At 40.6% G+C, this 21475-nt stretch overlaps 2 protein-coding genes across 4 annotated transcripts; both read right to left on the bottom strand.

The window, feature by feature from the left end:
- Positions 1-143: 143 nt before the first annotated feature.
- Positions 144-18869, bottom strand: zdbf2 (zinc finger, DBF-type containing 2). 3 transcript variants are annotated; one of them, XM_059571424.1, is made up of 7 exons: positions 18441-18869; positions 18030-18120; positions 15330-15374; positions 13595-13622; positions 13386-13482; positions 12755-12882; positions 144-3014 (listed from the first exon to the last, which is right to left on the bottom strand). In XM_059571424.1, the coding sequence occupies exons 3-7, from the start codon at positions 15364-15366 to the stop codon at positions 575-577; spliced, it is 2730 nt and encodes a 909-aa protein (XP_059427407.1). In that variant the 5' UTR covers positions 15367-15374; positions 18030-18120; positions 18441-18869; the 3' UTR covers positions 144-574. The 3 variants fall into 3 exon arrangements, with proteins under 3 accessions (XP_059427407.1, XP_059427408.1, XP_059427409.1); XM_059571425.1 differs by having other exon boundaries at positions 18034-18120; XM_059571426.1 differs by lacking the exon at positions 15330-15374.
- A 240-nt stretch (positions 18870-19109) lies between these two features.
- Positions 19110-21436, bottom strand: eef1b2 (eukaryotic translation elongation factor 1 beta 2). Its single transcript, XM_059571433.1, has 6 exons — positions 21280-21436; positions 20769-20891; positions 20446-20575; positions 20194-20257; positions 19399-19524; positions 19110-19311 (listed from the first exon to the last, which is right to left on the bottom strand). Exons 1-6 carry the CDS (start codon positions 21357-21359, stop codon positions 19157-19159), a joined length of 678 nt encoding a protein of 225 aa, XP_059427416.1. The 5' UTR covers positions 21360-21436; the 3' UTR covers positions 19110-19156.
- Positions 21437-21475: the final 39 nt, after the last annotated feature.

Genomic DNA, 21475 nt, shown 5'->3' with positions numbered 1-21475 from the left:
CCAATTTAATGGAAGATCGCAAACCTTCACAATGTCTGCTGTTCTTTAGATGCTTAGATCTCAACAACCATAAGACAAAGTGTTAGTGCAATAATATATGCACAAAAAAGATTTAACATTAATCCACATTTAAACTACAGTGGAAAAGGCCTAAAAGGCATTTTTATTGTGTGTTTGTGAGAGAATGAATGGTGGAATCCCAAAGACCACATTAGCTAATTTTGTAGGCTGTGCATTGCTGACTTGAGCAATTTATGCATTTGAAGGTTTGCTATATTTACAGTTTAATTATGCCAAAACCCATTGTGAAAAATGCTCGAATATATCACAATCAAGGACAAAAATATTCATTATAAATTTAATTTACAACCATCAACCTTTGAGAAAATACCCATTATAAACTTAAAAAATATACTCATTACAAGTTAAAAAATGCATATGACAAATAAACAAACATATAGAGACAAAAATGAACTTCAACTAGAAACAGTCAGCCGAAATTCAACTGTGCAAAACTATACAGCATTTGAAGAACAGAAGACAGCTTATGCTCATGGCTGGTGTCTAATAACGCTCATTCTGCTATATGTACAGTGGAAGTCCTCCCCCTCACTCTCTTCTGCTGACTGGCACTGAGCATTGTATTTATTTGTTTAGAAGAGGATGTAATAACCGGCTGAATCGCCAGTTTAGAGGAAGCCGACGATCTAAGTGAGGACCTAGCAGGGCTCTTGTTTCTGGGAGATGTCCTACATTCTGCAGATATACGGGAGCCAACAGTTTGCTGGAGATTGCCTTGTGATTTTGCTTTGCGCTGTGGCTTGGGTGACTTCCTTTTGGACTTGTAAGGGGGCACTGGTGGTCTCTTGGCTGGAGTCAGAGGTCCAGCCCTCCGTGAGCTACGTCTGATTGGTGTTTGGTCAACTGCCGCTTGTTGGCGGCGATTATCTTGTTCCAGTCCTCCAACCTTATAGGAACTGCCCGCACAAGAGTGAGAAAGTGCTTTGGAAGAATCATCCACATGGGTAGATGCCGTGAGGTGTCCTAGGAGGAAACAACTGCTACTTGAGATAGAGGAGCGGGTGAATAAGGCTTTTCGGCTGCTAGACAAAGAAGAACCAGGTTCTGAGGGGCCACCGCTGTCCAGAATGGAGTCTGAGGTGGAGGTACATAGATCAACCATGCTGCTCCTACCACGGGCCTTCCGAGAATCTCCTGATGACTGCCCCTGCCCCAAGCCCTGCCTCTCCTTATTAATATCCGGACTAAGGCTACGGAATAGCTGTCGGACGTGTGAAAGAGACTTGGAATTAGAGGGTGAAGACATGCCTTTTGGTGGACTCTTTAAGATCCTATTGGTCAAAGGGTCATAGAACTTAAGAGGTGTCTTTTTGTATTTGTACTTCAGGCCAACATCGCTATCACATGACTTCCGTTTTCTACCTGCTTTCTTAATAGGGGTAGGCTTGGAGATTCCTTGACCCCCGTCTGGGGAAGAAAGCACATAGACAACAGTTTTGGGCTGTAGAGGACTCATTATCTTGAAGTAAGAAGCTGGAAGCTTCAAAGCACATAGTCTGGTCTTCATGTCAGGGGTCCTTTCAGGGCTGGGGCACTGCTGGGGCTCTTCACTGTGTGTTGAGGGGAATGTTTCTTGTGACGATTTTCGCCGCACCACAGGGCAGCTAAGAGGGATGGTCTGTGTGCTGTGGCTTACCTTTACAACTTGGCAACGTGATGCAAGTCTGTAAATTCTTTGCCTAGACTTCTTCAAAATAGCAGATTGTTTGGGGTCTTCTTCATTGTGATCCATGAATGGCAAGATGTCTGTAGGCTCCCACCCAGCGTTATCTGCCTCCTCTTTATTGTCCTGCTTCTTTTTCTTTCTCCTTTTTTTACTGTGCTTCCCAAACCTAGCTAATGATTCGCTGTCAAAATAGCAACGGAACTGGCCTTGTTGGAATTCTTTTACTATGGAGTCTATCTTCACGTCATCTTCAAACATCACCTGTGTCAATGTTTTGCCAACAAAAGACTGTGGTATGTGGGGAAGATCAGGAAACACCTTCTCAGCAGAACTCTCCTTGTTTTCCTCAGGCATTCCCACAGTGTTCAGGGCTGTGTCCAGCTGAGTCTGGTATCCTTGGTCTTCAAGATTTATATGCACTTCCAGTAACTCTGCTAAATTTTTTTCTTCAGCCCTTGTCTTTCCCAACGCCATCTGTATTGCATTGTCCCATTCTTCACTGCCTTTGGATTGACTCATAGACTGAGGACTCAGAACGAAGCTACCATCCTCCTGCTGATCGACATTGAGACTGTGGCCATAACAGTATTTTTCAATAACGTCCTCTATCACATCTCGAATCTCATCAGATAGATGACTGAATGTCTGTTCCCTATGGGGGCCTTTCCAAGGTGGCAGTGCTGAAGTCCACATTGTGGACTCTTCAGCCACTAATCGAAAGGTTGAAGGCTGGTCCTTCGAGGTAATGCACTTTGCAGCTGGTGGGGCACGGGAAGCTGTAATGGAGTCGCTCCCCTCTTTATCCCTATTGGTCTTCTTGTGCGCTTTCCTGTGTTCAACAGCTCCAGTCTTGGTGACTCGTGGACCATCTGAAGCACAGGGATGTCCAGGGGGGTTTGTTTGTAAAATCTGTCTCTGAACAGTTAGTGTCAATTGTGATGTATTGGGGTGGTCATTGGCAGAGCTGCTACTAGTCCTGTGCAAAAAACCCTGTGTGGGAGAGTACTTTTCAGGGGGAGGTGGTTCAGGCACCATTTTTCCTTTTTGGGAAGGGGCTTGTACATGTGTAGATGCAGTAAGGTCAGTTATCACTGCTCGAGTTGAGGCTGCAATTTGCAGCATTTCACAAGACTCTTCATCAGAGGTAGGCATCTCCTCACGTGTCCCAATAGAGACACAATCATCATCTGATCCACAGTACACCTCTGAGAGCACCTCCTTTGGGATGAGTGGGGTGGTTAGCAAAGGTAGATCAGCATGGGTAGGCCTACAGAGAAAAAGAGGTGTCAAAAACAGCAAGAGAATGCCGTTTTTTTTTTTTATTCACTAGAGATGTAACAATGAACCGTGAGCCGGTTGAAAATCGATTAAAATGTATGACAATTCAAAATAGTTTAGATGCCAAACAAATCATGATACAATTGAAGTAGAAGTTTATATTAATGTATCTCTGATGGGAACTGACTCTGTTTAGAAAAATGTACGTGGTATTTTCTTTTTATCTTGCCTCTGAACAATGCATATTAAAGTAGTGTTCATGCAGCTCTACATTGTTTACATCAGCAACCCAGGAAACACTATATCATTGCTGTTCATAAGTACCACCTGCTGGCAGAAAGTGAATTTGTGTCTCATTCAGCTCATCTGTTGTTTTGTTCAGATTTGTTTTATGAAATATAGATTCACAAAACTTAAGTCATACCATTCAGTTCCCTTTCAAGGGAACTTTGAACTGCGTCCTCTAGGGGTCGCTATGGGGAACACTTCGGTAAGAGAGATCTATCTCTATCAATCATGGTGACTACTAGCAAAGCGTTAAGACAGTGTGTGCATCCGTGTCATCATTATTTGACACCCGATGACACACACAATCTTTATGTTGTTTGTTTGGGTGAAGAGCACGCACGCAATGTCCTTGAGGGAGCAATCTGCGTGCACTGTAAGCGTTTTTCAATGAAAAAGCTCCGCTCTTGTTTGTCTCTCTTTTCAAGGAAAGCGGGGCAGCCATCTGCTTCCCGCGGTTCAGGACCGGCCACTGCTGAGGCATGGAGGAGAATGAGCTCTTGGGGATCACAGGTGGATCTGGCTGAGAAGTTTAGAAAAGGACTTTCCCTTTCGCACTTGTCGGCTGTGGATGAGAGAGAGCCTCTGCAGGAATACAAAGGCTAGTACTCCAGGAAGAGCAGGAGATGTCCTAGGATTACGAAGAAGCTGAGGCTGGACCTTCTCAATACTCCTGCCCTGCATATGTAGAGCTGTTTTAGGTTATGGATCGTGCCACGGCAAAGTTGGACTTGCCATTGAAGTGCACTAGCAAGGTGACGCCACAAGGTTGTCTTGACGAGCGTTATCTTTTTGACCACAGCCCTTCAGCTCAGGTGAGCCTTCCATTTATCCATTTCTGATCTCCATACAGAGATCGAAAAGGAATGGAATAGACTGTTTTCTTCTCGCATTCCATCGGTTTCAGCATACGAGTTATGCCAACATTTAGGTGATGCGCGAAAGTGGCTATGAGAGATTAGAGGTCGACCAATATTGATGTTGCCGATGCCGTTAGCTAGGTTGGACCACACTGGCAACACAGATTAATTAACCGATAGTTTCTTAAATGGATACTGAACAAAAACGAAAATAGTGCTTTAAAAAAAAAATAAAACACAGTACTGAATCATACTAGTAGTAGTAATTATAATAATAAAAGTAATAATAATAGTAATAGTAAATGTTGAAATTACCACAAAATCCTTTTTATTTTTTCCTAAATTCGATTCTATTTTTTTTTTCTCCACTCTGTTTTAATAGTTAAAGTTTATTTATCAAAAAGCAAGTCTAATTTATTAAAATGTATATATTTTTACACGATTTAATAAAAGTTTAACAAAAATTACATGTTTAGGGCCCTATGAAATGTTTTATTTTTTCTCACCATATTTTTTATTGTTACCGGGAACTTTCACTTTTTTGCTAATCGGCAAAACAGATACATCGTTCAACATCTAGAAGCGACACTGACTAGCAATCTCTCTGTGGGGGAGATGTCCTATCTGTGTTTTAGCATGTCTAATTATTTGAATCCATAAAACAACTTAATTTATTCATTTTTTTCATATAGCAGCCTTATGATTTTTTTCCCCTCAAAAATTCTGTGTTGTGTATAAAAAATTTCCTGGTTATCACATGAAGGCATGAAAGATTAATTTCATTTATCTTTTAATTACTGAAAATTAAGCAAACTTTTTTTTGGCAAACAAAGGGGTTTTACTATTAAAATTAGAACAAGGAAGAAATATAGTGTGAATATTCCTTTAAAAATAATATTTGTTTCATTTTAGTTGTAGGCTATGTACATTCTACTGAAAAAACAGACATTATTTTGACAGGTAGCCGTGAATACCTTTACAGTTCTGTTTATGTGATATGAGGCTAGTTTTACTCAAATCTAACGGTCAGATGCTCATGAATACTCTCTCAGAGCATTTCTGAAGATGTTGTTCATGTGTTTATGTTTGTGTTTATGTATGGCAGACGCTGAAATCACTGCAAGCGTCACGCGCGCTTCAGTTTTAAATCAACTTTCACGGCTTAATAGTTACAGATACTAGTCCATATCATGATATGATTTAAGTGTAATGACCTACTTTTGATTAATTAATTGAAAATTTGACCAATTCCGTGATATTCTGCATTAAAATGTGAATTCTGTTTTTATAAATGGATTCCACGATTCCGTCCGTGTTTTCTGCATCACCAAATCACAGGGTCCTACATTTATACCAGCACAATGTATACTCTCACACTTTACCTGCTTCTATTCTTGAACACTTAATGATTATCTAATCAAAATGAAAGAGCAGCGCTGAGTCTAGGTGAACTCACACACACACCCCGGACGCACCGCATAGAACTCAAGCAGTGGTCTAAAACTGTTTATTTATTCACCAAACGGACACAAGTTTACTTCAAGAATGAACAAATAAGGCATAGATAAGTTTGAAGTAAAAAAACGGTGCAAACAGAAAGAGCGATCTATATTATAGCTCTATAAATTAAGCATACAGACTTTATTGGAGCCACAGAAAGACAAACGTTTTGATGAAAATGCTCAATATACAATTCATTATGTACAGTCTTGGCCAAAAGTTTTGAGAATTACATAAATATTAGTTTTCAAAAAGTTTGCTGCTAAACTGCTTTTAGATCTTTGTATCAGTGGTTTCTGTGATGTACTGAAATATAATTACAAGCACTTCATACGTTTCAAAGGCTTTTATCGACAATTACATGACATTTATGCAAAGAGTCAGTATTTGCAGTGTTGGCCCTTCTTTTCCAGGACCTCTGCAATTCGACTGGGCATGCTCTCAATCAACTTCTGGGCCAAATCCTGACTGATATCAACCCATTCTTTCATAATCACTTCTTGGAGTTTGTCAGAATTAGTGGGTTTTTGTTTGTCCACCCGCCTCTTGAGGATTGACCACAAGTTCTCAATGGGTTTAAGATCTGGGGAGTTTCCAGGCCATGGACCCAAAATTTCCCCGAGCCACTTAGTTATCACTTTTGCCTTATGGCACGGTGCTCCATCGTGCTGGAAAATGCATTGTTCTTCACCAAACTGTTGTTGGATTGTTGGAAGAAGTTGCTGTTGGAGGGTGTTTTGGTACCATTCTTTATTCATGGCTGTGTTTTTGGGCAGAATTGTGAGTGAGCCCACTCCCTTGGATGAGAAGCAACCCCACACATGAATGGTGTCAGGATGCTTTACTGTTGGCATGACACAGGACTGATGGTAGCGCTCAACTTTTCTCCTCCGAACAAGCTTTTTTCCAGATGCCCCAAACAATCGGAAAGGGGCTTCATCGGAGAATATGACTTTGCCCCAGTCCTCAGCAGTCCATTCACTGTACTTTCTGCAGAAGATCAATCTGTCCATGATGTTTTTTTTTTGAGAGAAGTGGCTTCTTTGCTGCCCTTCTTGACACCAGGCCATCTTCCAAAAGTCTTCGCCTCACTGTGCGTGCAGATGCGCTCACACCTGCCTGCTGCCATTCCTGAGCAAGCTCTGCACTGGTGGCACTCCGATCCCGCAGCTGAATCCTCTTTAGGAGACGATCCTGGCGCTTGCTGGACTTTCTTGGACGCCCTGAAGCCTTCTTTACAAGAATTGAACCTCTTTCCTTGAAGTTCTTGATGATCCTATAAATTGTTGATTTAGGTGCAATCTTAGTAGCCACAATATCCTTGCCTGTGAAGCCATTTTTATGCAACGCAATGATGTCTGCACGTGTTTCTTTGCAGGTCACCATGGTTAACAATGGAAGAACAATGATTTCAAGCATCACCCTCCTTTTAACATGTCAAGTCTGCCATTCTAACCCAATCAGCCTGACATAATGATCTCCAGCCTTGTGCTCGTCAACATTCTCACCTGAGTTAACAAGACGATTACTGAAATGATCTCAGCAGGTACTTTAATGACAGCAATGAAATGCAGTGGAAAGGTTTTTTTGGGATTGAGTTAATTTTCATGGCAAAGAAGGACTATGCAATTCATCTGATCACTCTTCATAACATTCTGGAGTATATGCAAATTGCTATAATAAAAAATTAAGCAGCAACTTTTCCAATTTCCAATATTTATGTAATTCTCAAAACTTTTGGCCACGAGTGTACATTAACAAAGATTTGAGGCAAATATAATGTAATTTAATGGAAAACTATGTGAATGGCGCTCTGAGGCATGGCAGGATTTTCTGTCAGTTGCATTCAGGTTTGAAGTTTGAAGAACCGATTGTTCCAGCAATAAACTATCGGTGCCGATTAATTGGCAAAACAGATACATCAGTCAACATCTAGAAGAGACGCTGGCTAGCTATCTCTCTGTGGGGGAGATGTCCTATCTTAAAGCTCCCTCCTTGCCATCTAAGCCCCTTCAGGATACATATGACTTAAATGGCAAGTCATACGCAGCAGCAGGTCAGGCTGTGGCTTCATTGCACACAATGGCGGTGCTTCAACAGTATCAGGCTGATCTGCTGAAAGAAAGGCAAGGGCCTTTCCCCTGATCAGGTAGCTGAGCTGCGCCGCACCACGAAAGTCCACTTCTGAGCCAGAACAACATAGGAGTCCTGGTCCATCTCGGTCTGAGGCAACACCTAAGGGATGTTATCCAGATGAGGCATCAGCATTTTCGTCTGAATCAGAGCGATACTTGAGTATCTACTCATTCCCTTTGGGGGTCTTTACATCTGCCCTTATCTTCCCCCTCCTAATTCCCCTGTAACCACCAGCTCTCCACCTGACCGAGGTTAGGTGGGAACTTCTTGCATAACAGTCTCCTATGCTGGACCTATGGTGTTTTTGGTTGGTTCTATGGTTCATAGTAACCCCCTTACTGATGGTCCAGACTAGTGCTGCAACTATGCGTCGACGTCATCGATTACGTCGACTACAAAAATACGTTGACGTGCGTGAAATGCGTCGACGCGTCACAGAGTTTACATTCCGCGTAATGGCGGCTTCTTGCTCCTGGGAATGGAGAAAGTTGCATTCTATCACAAAAACAGAGACCACGGTTATCAAAAGTATGGGAATACTTTAAACAGAGGCCAAATAAAATGGTCCTTTGTTCCATTTGCAAAACCGATATGGTGCACAACGGCAGCACAACTGCGATGCACGAGCACCTCAGGAGAAAACATTCTGGCGCTCTCCGGTGTTACGGTTTAAGTGGTTACCGTGTTATCTGTGACCAACTTCCTGGTTCAGGTCTCCGTTGCAGATGTGATGGAACGACCGCAGCAGATTCAGCTATTCTAAAAGCACAAACTGATGTGATATTATTAAGTGTCTAATAAATGCAGACTTGCTCATTGCATGATTCTGATATTCTTGTAAAGATTAAAAGTTATTGGTATGATCACCCGTATCGGCTGAAGGAAGTAGGATAAACAAAAAAATAAAAAATAAAGTACGTCTCTGTTGGCGCGGGTTTCGAACATGCGCCGCAAGACAACAGTCTCGAACCACCGAGCTACCGAACTAGCTCCAGATCTCTGGATTCAAGACGGGACTCTCGGCGGCACATCTTGCAGCTGTTTAATCAAGGAAATGTGATCGTGTTAACTTGTAACCTGTGTTTACCTATAAAAAAAATAAACCACAGCAGAACCCTGACTACATTTTATGGTTTGTGACCATTTTTATGGTTTGTGAACATTTCATGACATCTCAGACAACTGTAAATTTGTGGCTACTGTGGTTTAATTATAAACGCTATTGTTAACTCATATTTACCATAGTAAAATAATTTTCTTTGCCTCTTTATTTTTGTATACTGTAAAAACTTCAACCACATTGAAGTATTTTTGGGAAAAAATATATATTATATTAGAAGTTGTACTTATATTTTTTTTTAAAGTTATCCAAAGGATTAATTAGCTAATCAAAAAAAGAACATTAGATTAATAATTTATTTTAATAAAAATAATCGTTAGAGTAGTCGACTAATCGAAAAAATAATCGTTAAATTAGTCGACAGAAAAAATAATCGTTAGTTGCAGCTCTAGTCCAGACTAAAGGGAGTTGCCCCTTGAGTGGAATTCAAGTAAAGGATCCAGGGTGGGTTAGTATGATCTGTTCTATATACACATACCGTAATTCCTCAAATAAAAGCCAGGGTCTTTATTCACCTGAACTGCAGAAGATAACAGGCTTTTATTTGAAGCAGGCTTTTATTAGAGGCAGGCCTTTATTTCTAATTCCATCTGTTTGATAAGTAGTTGTTTTAAATAACCTGTTTTAAATTAAAAGCGATAGTTCCAGTGGACAGAGATCATAACATTAGCACAGAATCAGTTCAGAATCAATCATCAAAACAAAAAACAGTTTGCAATGCAACCGGTGCAACCGGTTCTTGACTTGAGAATGAGAAACGTTCTGGCAGTGGGTGTGTATGTTTGTTATCTAGCTCTACTGCACAAATCCCCCCCCGCCTTTATTTAAAACCGGCCTTTATTTGTCCGTGTTGACCATGCCCCTGGCCACTATAAGAGGCCCGGCGTTTATTTGACTACCGGTTTTTATTTGAGGAATTACGGTATATAGGTATTAAATTGCTGGTGGTTATGTGTGTATTAATCCTCTGTGAGTTTTCATTGCAGTGCTCAATCGAAGTGTTTACTAAACACTCGTCGATATTATGTCCAGCCAGTATGATAGCCCTGATTCCGGCTTCATGCGGCCAAGTCACAGGTTTCTGCGGGAGCCTTCTTGATCATCAGGCCCGGCACTGCAAAAAAATTCCTGGATGTCCGGCCAGGTCACCCTGAGGGGTTTCCTGCTAGTGATGTGTCGTTCATGAACGAATCGTTCTTTTTGAACGAATCTTTTAGGTGAACGAATCGTTCTCAATCACTCAAACCACTGACTCATATTTCTCGTTCACTGAAGTTCCTCCCTCCACAGCAGCGCGGCGCTATTAGCAGCGCATTCGCAGCTCGGTGAACCGGGTAACAACCATTTCATGATTTCATCCTGTCAAAGAATTACTCAACCTTGAGCCAATAGCCTTCAAGTATGAGATGTGATAGAGCATGTAATTTGTTGAATGTAGTGAACGGTCCGTGAACTAATACGCCCTTCAATGAACGAGTTTCATATGAGTCTGAACGAGATCTAGAGATCTTATCGTTCGTGAATGAAATGACTGAACTGGTACCCATGTCGTTCGTGAATGAGTTGAATGATTTAGTACATCTTGTTCGAGAATGAAATGACTGAACTGGCACACATGTCGTTCGTGAATGAGTTGAATTAACGGATACGTCTTTCGTGAATGAAATGAACTGGTATAGCTTATCTCGTTCGTGAGCGAAATGAATGAGAGTAAACCGGGTTAGTCTGCCATTTAGCATGTCAGTCTTGCAAAATGCAAAGCACAGTTAGGGGTACTGTGCACACACGCTTGTTTTGATATTTAGCATACAGAATTCCACGTTTAATCCCTGATTTATGAATGTGAATATATAATATACAACCTATCTGACCAAACAATTAAAATGCTAATTAGGCAAGAAAACCTCGTGCTCTGTTCATCTGAACAAGTTAATTAGACTTTATATATTGAATGCGATTATGCACACATTTTAATAAACCCAGATCAGTTTTTGTAACAAGTGAATACGTTTGTTGACTTAAGACATAACACATAATACACTCTCTTTTGCCACCTGCTGGCATATTTTGTGTAATACAAAGAAATGAAAACTGAACGAATCAATGAACGATTCTGAACGAATCATTTTGGTGAACGAACTGAAAATGAACAAATCTCTTGAAAGAATCATAATTTCCACCACTATTTCCTGCTCACCTGGATATCCCTTCTTGCTGACAAATCAAGCAGGAAGTAGAGCTGGCATTTGCAAGAATCTTCTTGTATATGCTGTGTCAAGTAATGCTCCCCTCATCAGAGGTTTGTAAATTTGAACTTGCCTCTCCTGTGCAGTTCAGCACCTCTGCGATGCTTAGGACACTTTAAGTACACATGCTAAGCTCTGTGTACTTTCTGAAATCCATATGGTAGTGAGTGTGCATGCAGGACTCTGTGCACTGTCTGAAATCCTGTACGGTAAGGGTTACCCACTCAGCTTCATTCCCTTTCTTTGAGTTGGTTAGACCTTAGTTCCTTAGGCTCTTCTCAGCCAGTGTGTCTTTATAGCATTTAAAATCAATGTTATGGTAAGTGTGCATGTGAAGTTTTTGCGTACTTTCTGAAATCCACACTGTGGTAAGTTTGCATGCTAGTGCTCTGCTGTCTTTCTAAAATCCTATATGGTGAGGTCTTCGCACGGTTGCTTCGTGCCCTTTCTTGAGTTGGTAAAAGCCCCGTTGTGACAGGCAAGATTTACTAAAAAAAAATGCTAGGCTCTTTGCCGTATCCCTTTAAAGGAATCTTTCTTGATTCCAAGCCTTGAGCTCTACCTTGGGTGGAGGCCATTAAAGGTAAGTGGGGTATGTAGGCCTTTGGCCGTATGGGATAATGTCACTGACAGCCATCTAACGTCACAGGGGCAACTCCTATGTAAATGGTAGAATTGGTACTTAGTGCTAGTCATGATTCTGGTATGCACTCCCCTCAGCATGGCAGCATGGGTATACTGTTCCCCATAGCGACCCCTAGAAGACGCAGTTCGAAGTTCCCTTGAAAGGGAACATCTCAGGTAAGGAATGTAACCATGGTTCCCTGAGTAGGGAACAAGACAATGCGTCCTCTAGCTTCCTGCCATGCTTCGGAAGCAAGCTTCAGACGAAGAAGCGAATTACATGTTCTCCCGGCGCATATTTATCTATAGTCGCACCGGTAGTGACATCAGGGGCTGTCGCCGGCCAACTTGTAGGTGTTTACACGGGTCACGACAAGGTGTTCCCCATAGTGACCCCTAGAGGACGCAGTGTCTCGTTCCCTACTCAAGGAACCATGGTTACATTAGTAACCAGAGACGTTTTTGAAATTTCAAATTTCTAAAATATACAGTTCAATTTAGATTAAAAACTGCTCATGCTGCATGTATGCTGCATCTTTGTTTGGATCGTGATACTGAAATACAGTAGTGCCTCAAATTTTAAATGGAAAGAGCACAGACAAAGCCTTAGTTTGCCTATATGAAGATATTTATTTTATTTGTGTAACTTGCTTATTTGATTTGGGGGTTGTTTTAAAATTTCAATTTAGTTTTGTTATATTTCAATGTCACAAAGAAACATGCAGCAATAACCTTAATAAAAGGACAACTTTTAATTTACTGTATAATGTCTTTAAATTCATTTTCTAAAAAAATAAATTGCGAGAAAATCGAATCTTGAAATCAAAATCGTGAATCCAGTTGAATCATGAGTTCAGTGAATTGTTTCATCCCTACAATTCACAAAACTCAAACTATGCATTGTTTTAGGGGAACATGTCAGCAAAGCTAAATAAGAAATCTGATGTGAATACCATACCGTGTATCACTATAGCAATGAGGATGATACTGAAGCACGTCCTGGAGGAATCTCTCTAACAAACCTCCAGAAGATACATTAGCTCTAGCAGCTCGTACCACTTCTCTATGTTGGGAACTCAAGATGTGCTGCAGAATTAAAGAAGTTGTTCACAAAAAAGGCATAAAAACTCAATGTCATAATATTAATAATTATAATCAGGTCTGATTATCATAAATACATGACATTAAAATTTTTAAAACCCAATATAAATACTGAGAAAATGGCCTTTGAAGTTGTCCAAATGAATTCTAAGCAATGCATATTACTAATCAAAAATTACATTTTGATGTATTTATGGTAGGAAACTGACAAAACATCGGCATGGAACATGATCTTTACTCACTATCCTAATGATTTTTGGAATAAAAGAATAATGAATAATTTTGACCCATACAATGTTTTTTTGGTTATTGCTAAAAATATACCCAAGCGACTTAAGACTGGTTTTGTGGTCCAGGGTCTCATATTTGGTAGTGGTTCACATTAAATTGTTAAAATGGAACTATTAACCCAAACTTAACAAATACTTTGATCAATATCTTGACCACAACAGTATTTCTAAAGGGAGGGATGATGAAGAGTTACATACCTGTTCCACACTATTGTAAAGAACTTGACAGCAGCTGCAGTAACCCTGTCGTTGGGAGCTGGAAGGACCAGCAACGGGCTCTTCTCCTCTACTAGTCCTTCAGATTGGGTAAATAATAGGTTTTGATATGTATTTATTTTCAATTTGTAATATAAACACATAATGGGATGGATAATGGACTGCTGCAAATTTATTTTCAGACAACTCACCTGCCGGACATGTCACGTCTCTCTGCTTCTACAACACATGACAAAACATTGACAAAACACAACATCTGTAAACATCTCTAAATCAGTGCTTCTCAACAAGTTTAGCTTCAGGACACAATGTTACATTGGACATCAGTGGTGACCCAAGACAATACCAAATATAAGGATCTTTCAAATGTTAAAAATACCTTCAACGCATTTAAATTGTTCTTATTTATTAGATATCTTCAGGCAAAGATTCCTCATGAACAATGTTCATCTACATCATTTACCCATATTTATTTTTGTCTAGGTACTCTCTAGCTCAGTGGTTCCCAAACTTTTCCATTCCACGACCCACCTAGACAAGTGTAATATATTTCACGACCCACCAAAATATTAAAAAAAAAAAAAAAACAACGAGTGAAATTACTTTAAACCTAATCTTACTTAAAATTTTTATGACAGAAATTAAGTATTTAAGAAAAATAACCATTTTATTTTAGAGTACAACTGAAAATTTCACTACAAATTTACAAGTTTTAATTTTTGTTTACTGGCGTTAAAATATGTAGTGTCCATAAAAACGTGAAGCAGGCTCACTCCAGTGAAGTGTGATCTGCGCTGCTGTGTTTTGTTGCATTCATGATCCTTCCGTGTGTGTCGGCGAGAACGGAGCACAATCCAACACTTTTTTAGAAAAGCATAAGAAGCAAAGCAGAACTATCTAAAACAGTTTGGAGATTAAAATAATTGTGAAATAGGTAAAAAAAGACCGATTGAACCTTTTAATGACATTGCTCTGAGACCTTCAAAACACGCAACGCACACGGACTTAATTGCAATTTGAAAATCACACTAAGGATATTGCAGTTCATTATTAATGTTGGTGGGCTATATCGTTGTGATGAGTGGGTTCCCAGTTCCCGCCTCCTTCTTCCTGTGATTGTGAAGATTTTAATGTTTTACACTGGTGCCGAAGCCAGGGAGGAAGGAGGGGCGCGCTGCCGAAGATCCTTCGCCGCTGGGGTGAATCCGCAGTGCCATCGAGCAGGGCGAAGGAGTCTGCCGCCGAGGGTGCTCGATGTGGTGGGCTGGAGTGAGTTGCCGGGGGGGGGGGGGGGGGCGAACTCACTCCAGCCCACCGCCTCGATGACTCCTTCGTGGAAAGAGGTGGGAACCGGCGGACAATCAAACAAAGTTTTAATAACCAAATAAACACAAAACAGCGCGACAGCCCCTCTCGGATGACTGCCGTGCACAAATAAAAAACAAACACAAAATAAAACCCAGGCCTGGTCCTCTCTCGTCCTTCACTGTCATCGCTCCTCTTTTGTATCTTTCCGATCTCCTCCGTGGTTCTTGAGACCGGTGAGTGTTGCTCATTTCCCAATCACTCCACCGGCCTAGCTCTGTTCCCATGGCACTAGGCCCCGCCCCACTCGTCACATTCGTGCAGCCCTAGACTGAACTGTGTTAGTGTCTGTGTGTCATTGAAACGCAAAATTAGCTGCAGCCAAGTGACTTTGTGCGACCCACCTTGTTCCATTCCGTGACCCACGAGTGGGTCGCGACCCACAGTTTGAAAACCCCTGCTCTAGCTATTTCTCTTTCTCTCTCTTTTCTTTTTTTTGTGTTGTTCATACTTTTTTGAAGATAAGAATATGTTTAATAGTCCCTCCAGGATCTCCAGTGCTCAGTGAAGAAGGGAGAAGAGGGAAAAAAAAAAAAACCTGCTTAATAAAAACTGCCTCACTTTTAGCAGAGGACTGTGCTCCCTCCTCCAAGGGCATGGTGATGTCTATAAACAATTACACAGACACAGAGTAAGATAGAGTTGTGTGGTGTATGATTGTAGTGTTGGACATTCAGAACTATTTCACTGTTAACATTTTTAATATACATGTACAGTGTTATCTTGCAAATCCAGTAATTTTTCCAATATATGTGATCTTTCTTGATCTGGGCACCGCAGAAACATATATTCACTGCTATGCAATAATTGAGTAATGCTGTATTGTTGAGAATTTTATAAATAAATTTTAGCAATAGACTTTAAGATTTTTTTTTTTGATGAACAGGCATACTAGGGGGGGCGCGGCACGGCTACGGATTCCCGGGTTAGTTACAATGCTAGCATAACAGCATGAACAAGTTTGTGACAGCGCTCCCAGCTAAACGCAAACCAGATGATGAATCTTCACCAAATGTAGCAACTTCAAAAGCAAAGACAAGAAAATATGACGAGGCATATCTCGCACTCGGCTTCACCAGCACAACAGTGGGTAAGGAGGAAAGACCACAGTGTGTTGTGTGTCTAAAAATACTAGCTTGCGACAGTCTGAAGCCGAACAAATTAAAACGCCACTTGGAGACAACACATCCCGAGCACAAAGACAAGCCGGTGGAGTTCTTCAGAAAAAAACTCACACAGTGTCATGCACAGCAGAGTCGCTTTACTAAAGCAGCATCCCTGCCTGCAAATGCTCAACTCGCATCCTACAAAGTTGCCTACAGAGTTGCTCAGTGTAAAAAGCCACACACTATAGCCGAGGAATTAATACTTCCCTCTGCGATCGACATGGTCTCAACTATGATCGACGAAGCCACTGCCAGCAAGCTAAAGGCCATTCCTCTCTCAAACAATACTATCTCAAGGCGTATTTATGATATGTCAAAAGACATAGAAGAGCAGCTAAATGACAAGATACGGGACCGACGCTTTGCTCTGCAGATGGATGAGGCGACTGACAGTAATAAAGACTGCTTATTGATAACATACGTCAGATTCATTGATGCCGATGATTTGAGGGAGGATTTGCTTTTCTGCAAACAAGTGACGAGCAGAGCCACTGCAGACGAACTGTTTAAAATAATTGACACTTACTTGAGAGAGGCCGATCTGAAATGGGAGGACTGTGTGGGGATCTGCACAGACGGGGCTCAGGCCATGGCTGGGAGAAGAGGGGGGCTGCAAGCGCTCATCAAGCGCATCTCCCCTAACGTGCAGTGGACACACTGTATGATACACTGAGAGGCGCTGGCGTCTAAACAGCTGAGTCCCGACCTGCACGATGTTATGACGGATGTCATCACTACAGTGAACTACATTAAAACACGACCTGTCAAAGCACGTATTTTCTCTGCACTGTGTGAGGAAATGGGCTCCGACCACACAGCTGTTCTGTTTCACAGGGAGTCCCGATGGCTGTCACGTGGGAAGGTTTTATCCAGGGTCTTTGAACTGCGGGATGAGATCCGCATCTTTTTGGAGGAGGAGGAAAATAAACTTGCCCACAAGTTTAACAACAACAAGTTCCTCATGAAACTTGCATACCTCAGTGACATGTTTCAAAAACTCAATGAGCTACATCTGCAGATGCAGGGCAGCAACACACACCTTCCACATCTGGCAGATAAAATCACATCATTCACAAGAAAGCTTGAGATGTGGGAGCAGCGAGTTACAGAGGGAAATATAGACTCGTTTGAGAACCTGAAGTCATTCATTGAGGTCAACAAGCTGCAGAACACAGTGATCCCATGCATGAAAGCTCACATCTCTGCCCTCCAAAAGCATTTCCAGAGGTACTTCCCAGTGCAGGATCCTACACAATATGACTGGATCCGAGACCCCTTCAGTGCAACACCACCTGCCGAATTCAGCACTACAGAAAATGAACAGTTCATTGATGTCACCTCTGATTCAACAATGAGGCTTGAGTTTAAGTCTAAGACACTAGCTGCATTTTGGATTGGAGTGGAGAAAGATTTCCCACTGCTAGGTAAAAGAGCTCTGGCCACACTCCTTCCATTTGCCACGTCTTACCTATGTGAGATAGGTTTTTCTGCTGTGGCCTCCATCAAGACTAAATACAGATCAAAGCTGGACATTGAAAATGAACTAAGAGTAGCAGTCTCACAGCTGCAACCCCGATTTGAGAAGATCTGCAGCATGACGCAAGCCCACACCAGTCACTGAAAAGATGTGGACATTAAGGTGCAGTTTTTGCAGAGTTAAATGTTCAGGATTTTGTTATTTTCTTCAGAGAGCTGGTAAAGTGTAAAAGGCCACTTTCATGCAGGAATGGAGTTTATAAGAAGATGTGTTGAAAGCCATGAACACCATTACATGGTAAAATTTTATGATACATGATGCAGTGTCACTTTTAATAATTGTGAAGGTGATTTGTCTTTTTTTTTTTTTTAGTTTTGTTCAGGAAGAAGTTGCCATTTTGTATGACTTACAATGTTAAGTAAAGTCCAGTGGAGTTTAGAAACAAAGGATTTGTATGTTTGTGTCAGTGTGGGGGGGGGGGCTCGAAAATATTCTTATCTTCAGAAAGGGGGGCCCTGCAGAAAAAGTTTGGGAACCACTGCTAAATAGAGATAGTCTCTCTCTATATGTATATAAAACACTCTCTATATATACATACACACACACACACACACTCACCTACGTGGAGGAGAGAGGATGAGAGGAATGTTTCCGTGTCACATCACTGCGTAGAGGTGTACAGCCACGTTTGGTAAGTTAAAAGCCGCATCTAAAGATATAGGATACATTGAGCAGAATTAGAAAACACTTACGTTTCTTGCAAGTTTACTTATTATACGAACTAATACATTAAGAACGAAAGATACATTAATAAAGCACTATTTGTATCTTAAATCAAGTTTGATACTTTAGAACATGTACATAATTAACTTGTCATTAATTTGAAGTGTTTTCACGGTCCAGCTTTAACTAAATTAACTTACTCAAATATGTACTGGCCTGCACACATAAACGTGCCCATTTAAACAGCACGCCCAAATATCCCCACATAAAAACACTTTAACGTAAAATGTATTTGAAAATGCTTACATTTTTACATGGTTTCAGAATATCCACATTGTTTGGGAACACACAAACTGTAGTTTAAGCTAGCCAGCTATGCTAGTTCACTTAGCAAGCTAGTCACACTTAGCATGACAACGTGGACAGCGGGATCTATATTAAGTAAATTTTCACTTATGATCTACAAAATACATTAACATAATGTGGCTGCAGTCTTCATCGTGCGGTCAACGGATTAAAGACGTTATTCCACTTAGATCCCATCGGTATCCGTATTTAGCTTAGGTCTGCTCGTGGCGTGGCGTTGACGTAAGAGTAAAGCGCGGGAATCCGCCCACTAGAAAAGTCTGAAGCTTTATTAATCAATGGGCTGCAAACTCAACGATACAAAATAACCTTTATAGAAAAATCTGACTACATGCATTGATGGTAACATTATTAGTGTAGTAAACTATTAATTTGTGCAATAACAAATAAACTGTCCTACAAATTACATTAAAATCAAAAGTTAAATTGGTTACAATTTGATACAGTATTAGAAATTTCTCAGTGCATTTAAACATTTTTTTTAAATATATGGAAGAGACAGAAACTGTACTAAGTTCATAAAAAAGACAGCACATTCATGACAAATATTTAACATTTTCAATTCAAAGCCACAAGGAGGACAACTTAAAAATAAACCACATACAAAAGTGCATTTGAAGTGCTTTTATTGTATTAATGCTTTGTTCTGTGGGGTTTCAGATCTTGTTGAAGGCTGCTACATCCATGGACTGCACATAGTCCTCAAAGGCTGTGATCAGTTCCTCCAGCTGGTCTGTTCCAACTTTATCATCTTCAACAACACAGGCAATCTGAAGCTTCTTGATGCCATAGCCGACAGGCAACAGCTTAGCTGTACAAGAGAAGTCAGGAGACAATTAGTCTATTGAAATACAAAAATATGCAGCAAACTTTTGACTTGCACTGTATTTTGACTTACATTGTCCCCAGACTAAACCATCCAACTGAATGCTTCGGACACACTCTTCAAGTTTGGCCATGTCAGTTTCATCATCCCAGGGCTTGACATCCAACAAGATGGAAGACTTGGCAATAAGTGCAGGCTCTGCTCAGACATTAAAATGACAAAGTCAATGGTAAAGCAAACACAGGAATCCGATAATAAAAATGACTAGTGGATATCAGGCAAAAAAAAAAACAAAAAAAAAAGGCAAGTCACATCATTCAGCCAAAAGATGGTAATATGGGGAAAAAAAAAAAAACTATCACAATGTCAGAAGTTTGTAACAATTAGGATTTAAGTCGTTGAAAGATGTCTGTTCTCAGCATGGCTGATTTGGATAAAAACACTAACATTACTACACCGTATTCAATTTTAACATTTAAAAAAAAAAATTATTTTGTATCAATTAGTCTAGCCTTCTGTGTCACATCATGATCCTTCAGAAATCATTCTAATATGCAGATTTGGTGTTAAGGAAACACTTCTTAAAATGTAAAAACTGTTTTTGCTGCTTATGTGGAAATCATGATACATCACATTTAAAAGTTCTGGGTAAGACTTACATTTTTACACATTTAATGGTTTCCACAAATATATTTAGGCAGCAAAAACTGTTTTCAACATTGATGAGAAACATTGATAAGAGAGTGCCAAATCAGCACACTAGAATGACTTATGATTTCCTTGGTGAGCATAAAAGTAAAACCCTAAATCTAAATTATTGCAAACTTTTGACCAGTAGTGTGCATTTAAGAGGCAGTTAATACGTACTCTTTGCCTTCTTTGCATTGTATGCTGCAAGCCTCTCTTCCTTGATCTTTATGGTTTCCTCATCCTGTAAAGAAAAAGATCCATGACTAGGGGTGCACAAACTTACAGCAACTGCATGGTCATTTTTTCCTAACTGGTTTTCAGGAAGAAAAAGTTGTACATCACAACATCAGCCGAAAGATGGTGAGAAAAATCATCATTTGACCAGGCAATTCTGTCACAACACGCCATCCCTTCTGCTACTGAACTCGCCTCTTCCTCATCGGAACCGAACAGATCGATGTCATCGTCATCTTCATCAGCCGCTGCAGGAGCTGCTACAGTAGTGTCCTCCACACCAGCAGGGCCATACTGACCGAGAGGCTTCTTCACACCTGGAAGACTAAAGGGAAGGAAAGGAGAGTGAATCCTTGTGACTGCACAAGAGCACCTGACAGTCTGAGAACTCCCAACCAAATCAGAATTTGAAAGATTGTGCATCAGTCACTCAGGCGAAAGATGGTGATAGGATAATCATCATCTATTGGTGGAAGTACCTGCAAAACATTAAATATTACAAACAAGCTACACATTACCTGCCCTTTTCCTTTTGGTAAGACTTGATGTGGTTGTACCAACGCAAAGCATGACAGAGGTCTGCAGAGGGGGCTCCAGACAGAGCATCGAACACTGCAATATCAGCCTGAGAGGGCACATACCTGGCAAGAAAATGAGTATTTGAGCAATCCAATGTGTAGTGAGAGGTGTAGAGTTTTCTCAATGAGCAATAAGATGAATTTATGAATGGATTAAGTTATATAATTGCATAATTTATTTACAAAGGATCCACAGTACAGCAATTTAAATATGACACCTGGCACTTGGCTGAGGGGGAATTACTACAAATACAGATCCTACCTAAAATGTTTGATTGGACATTCACATAATTCATGGCTACAAAAATGTATAAAAGTCAAAGGTTAGGTTACAAAGGTTATAACTGCATCCAAATTATTTTAGTATTACAGCATAAGAAAAAGAGGGCAATCACAAGTTGTTGCAAGCAAACTAGGAAGACTTGATAAACATATTCTTAAAATAGCTTACCCTTCGATGTAACTTTTGTCTGCCAGAAACTCATTAAGAACCTTGAGTCCAGCGGGTGTTTTAAGATCACCGAATCCCATTGTTAGAAGTTACCGGGGAGACCTCGTGTACAGACGTGGAACCCTGAGTCTGGAGGAAGAGCGAAGGAACGAGAAAAGAACTGGGGAGGGTCTTTATACCGCTGACGACATAACTC

Source organism: Carassius carassius, chromosome 17 (assembly GCF_963082965.1).
Source record: "Carassius carassius chromosome 17, fCarCar2.1, whole genome shotgun sequence".
Classification (NCBI taxonomy): domain Eukaryota; kingdom Metazoa; phylum Chordata; class Actinopteri; order Cypriniformes; family Cyprinidae; genus Carassius; species Carassius carassius.
Note: the sequence above shows the minus strand (reverse complement) of the source record. Positions and strands in the feature narration are given on the sequence as shown.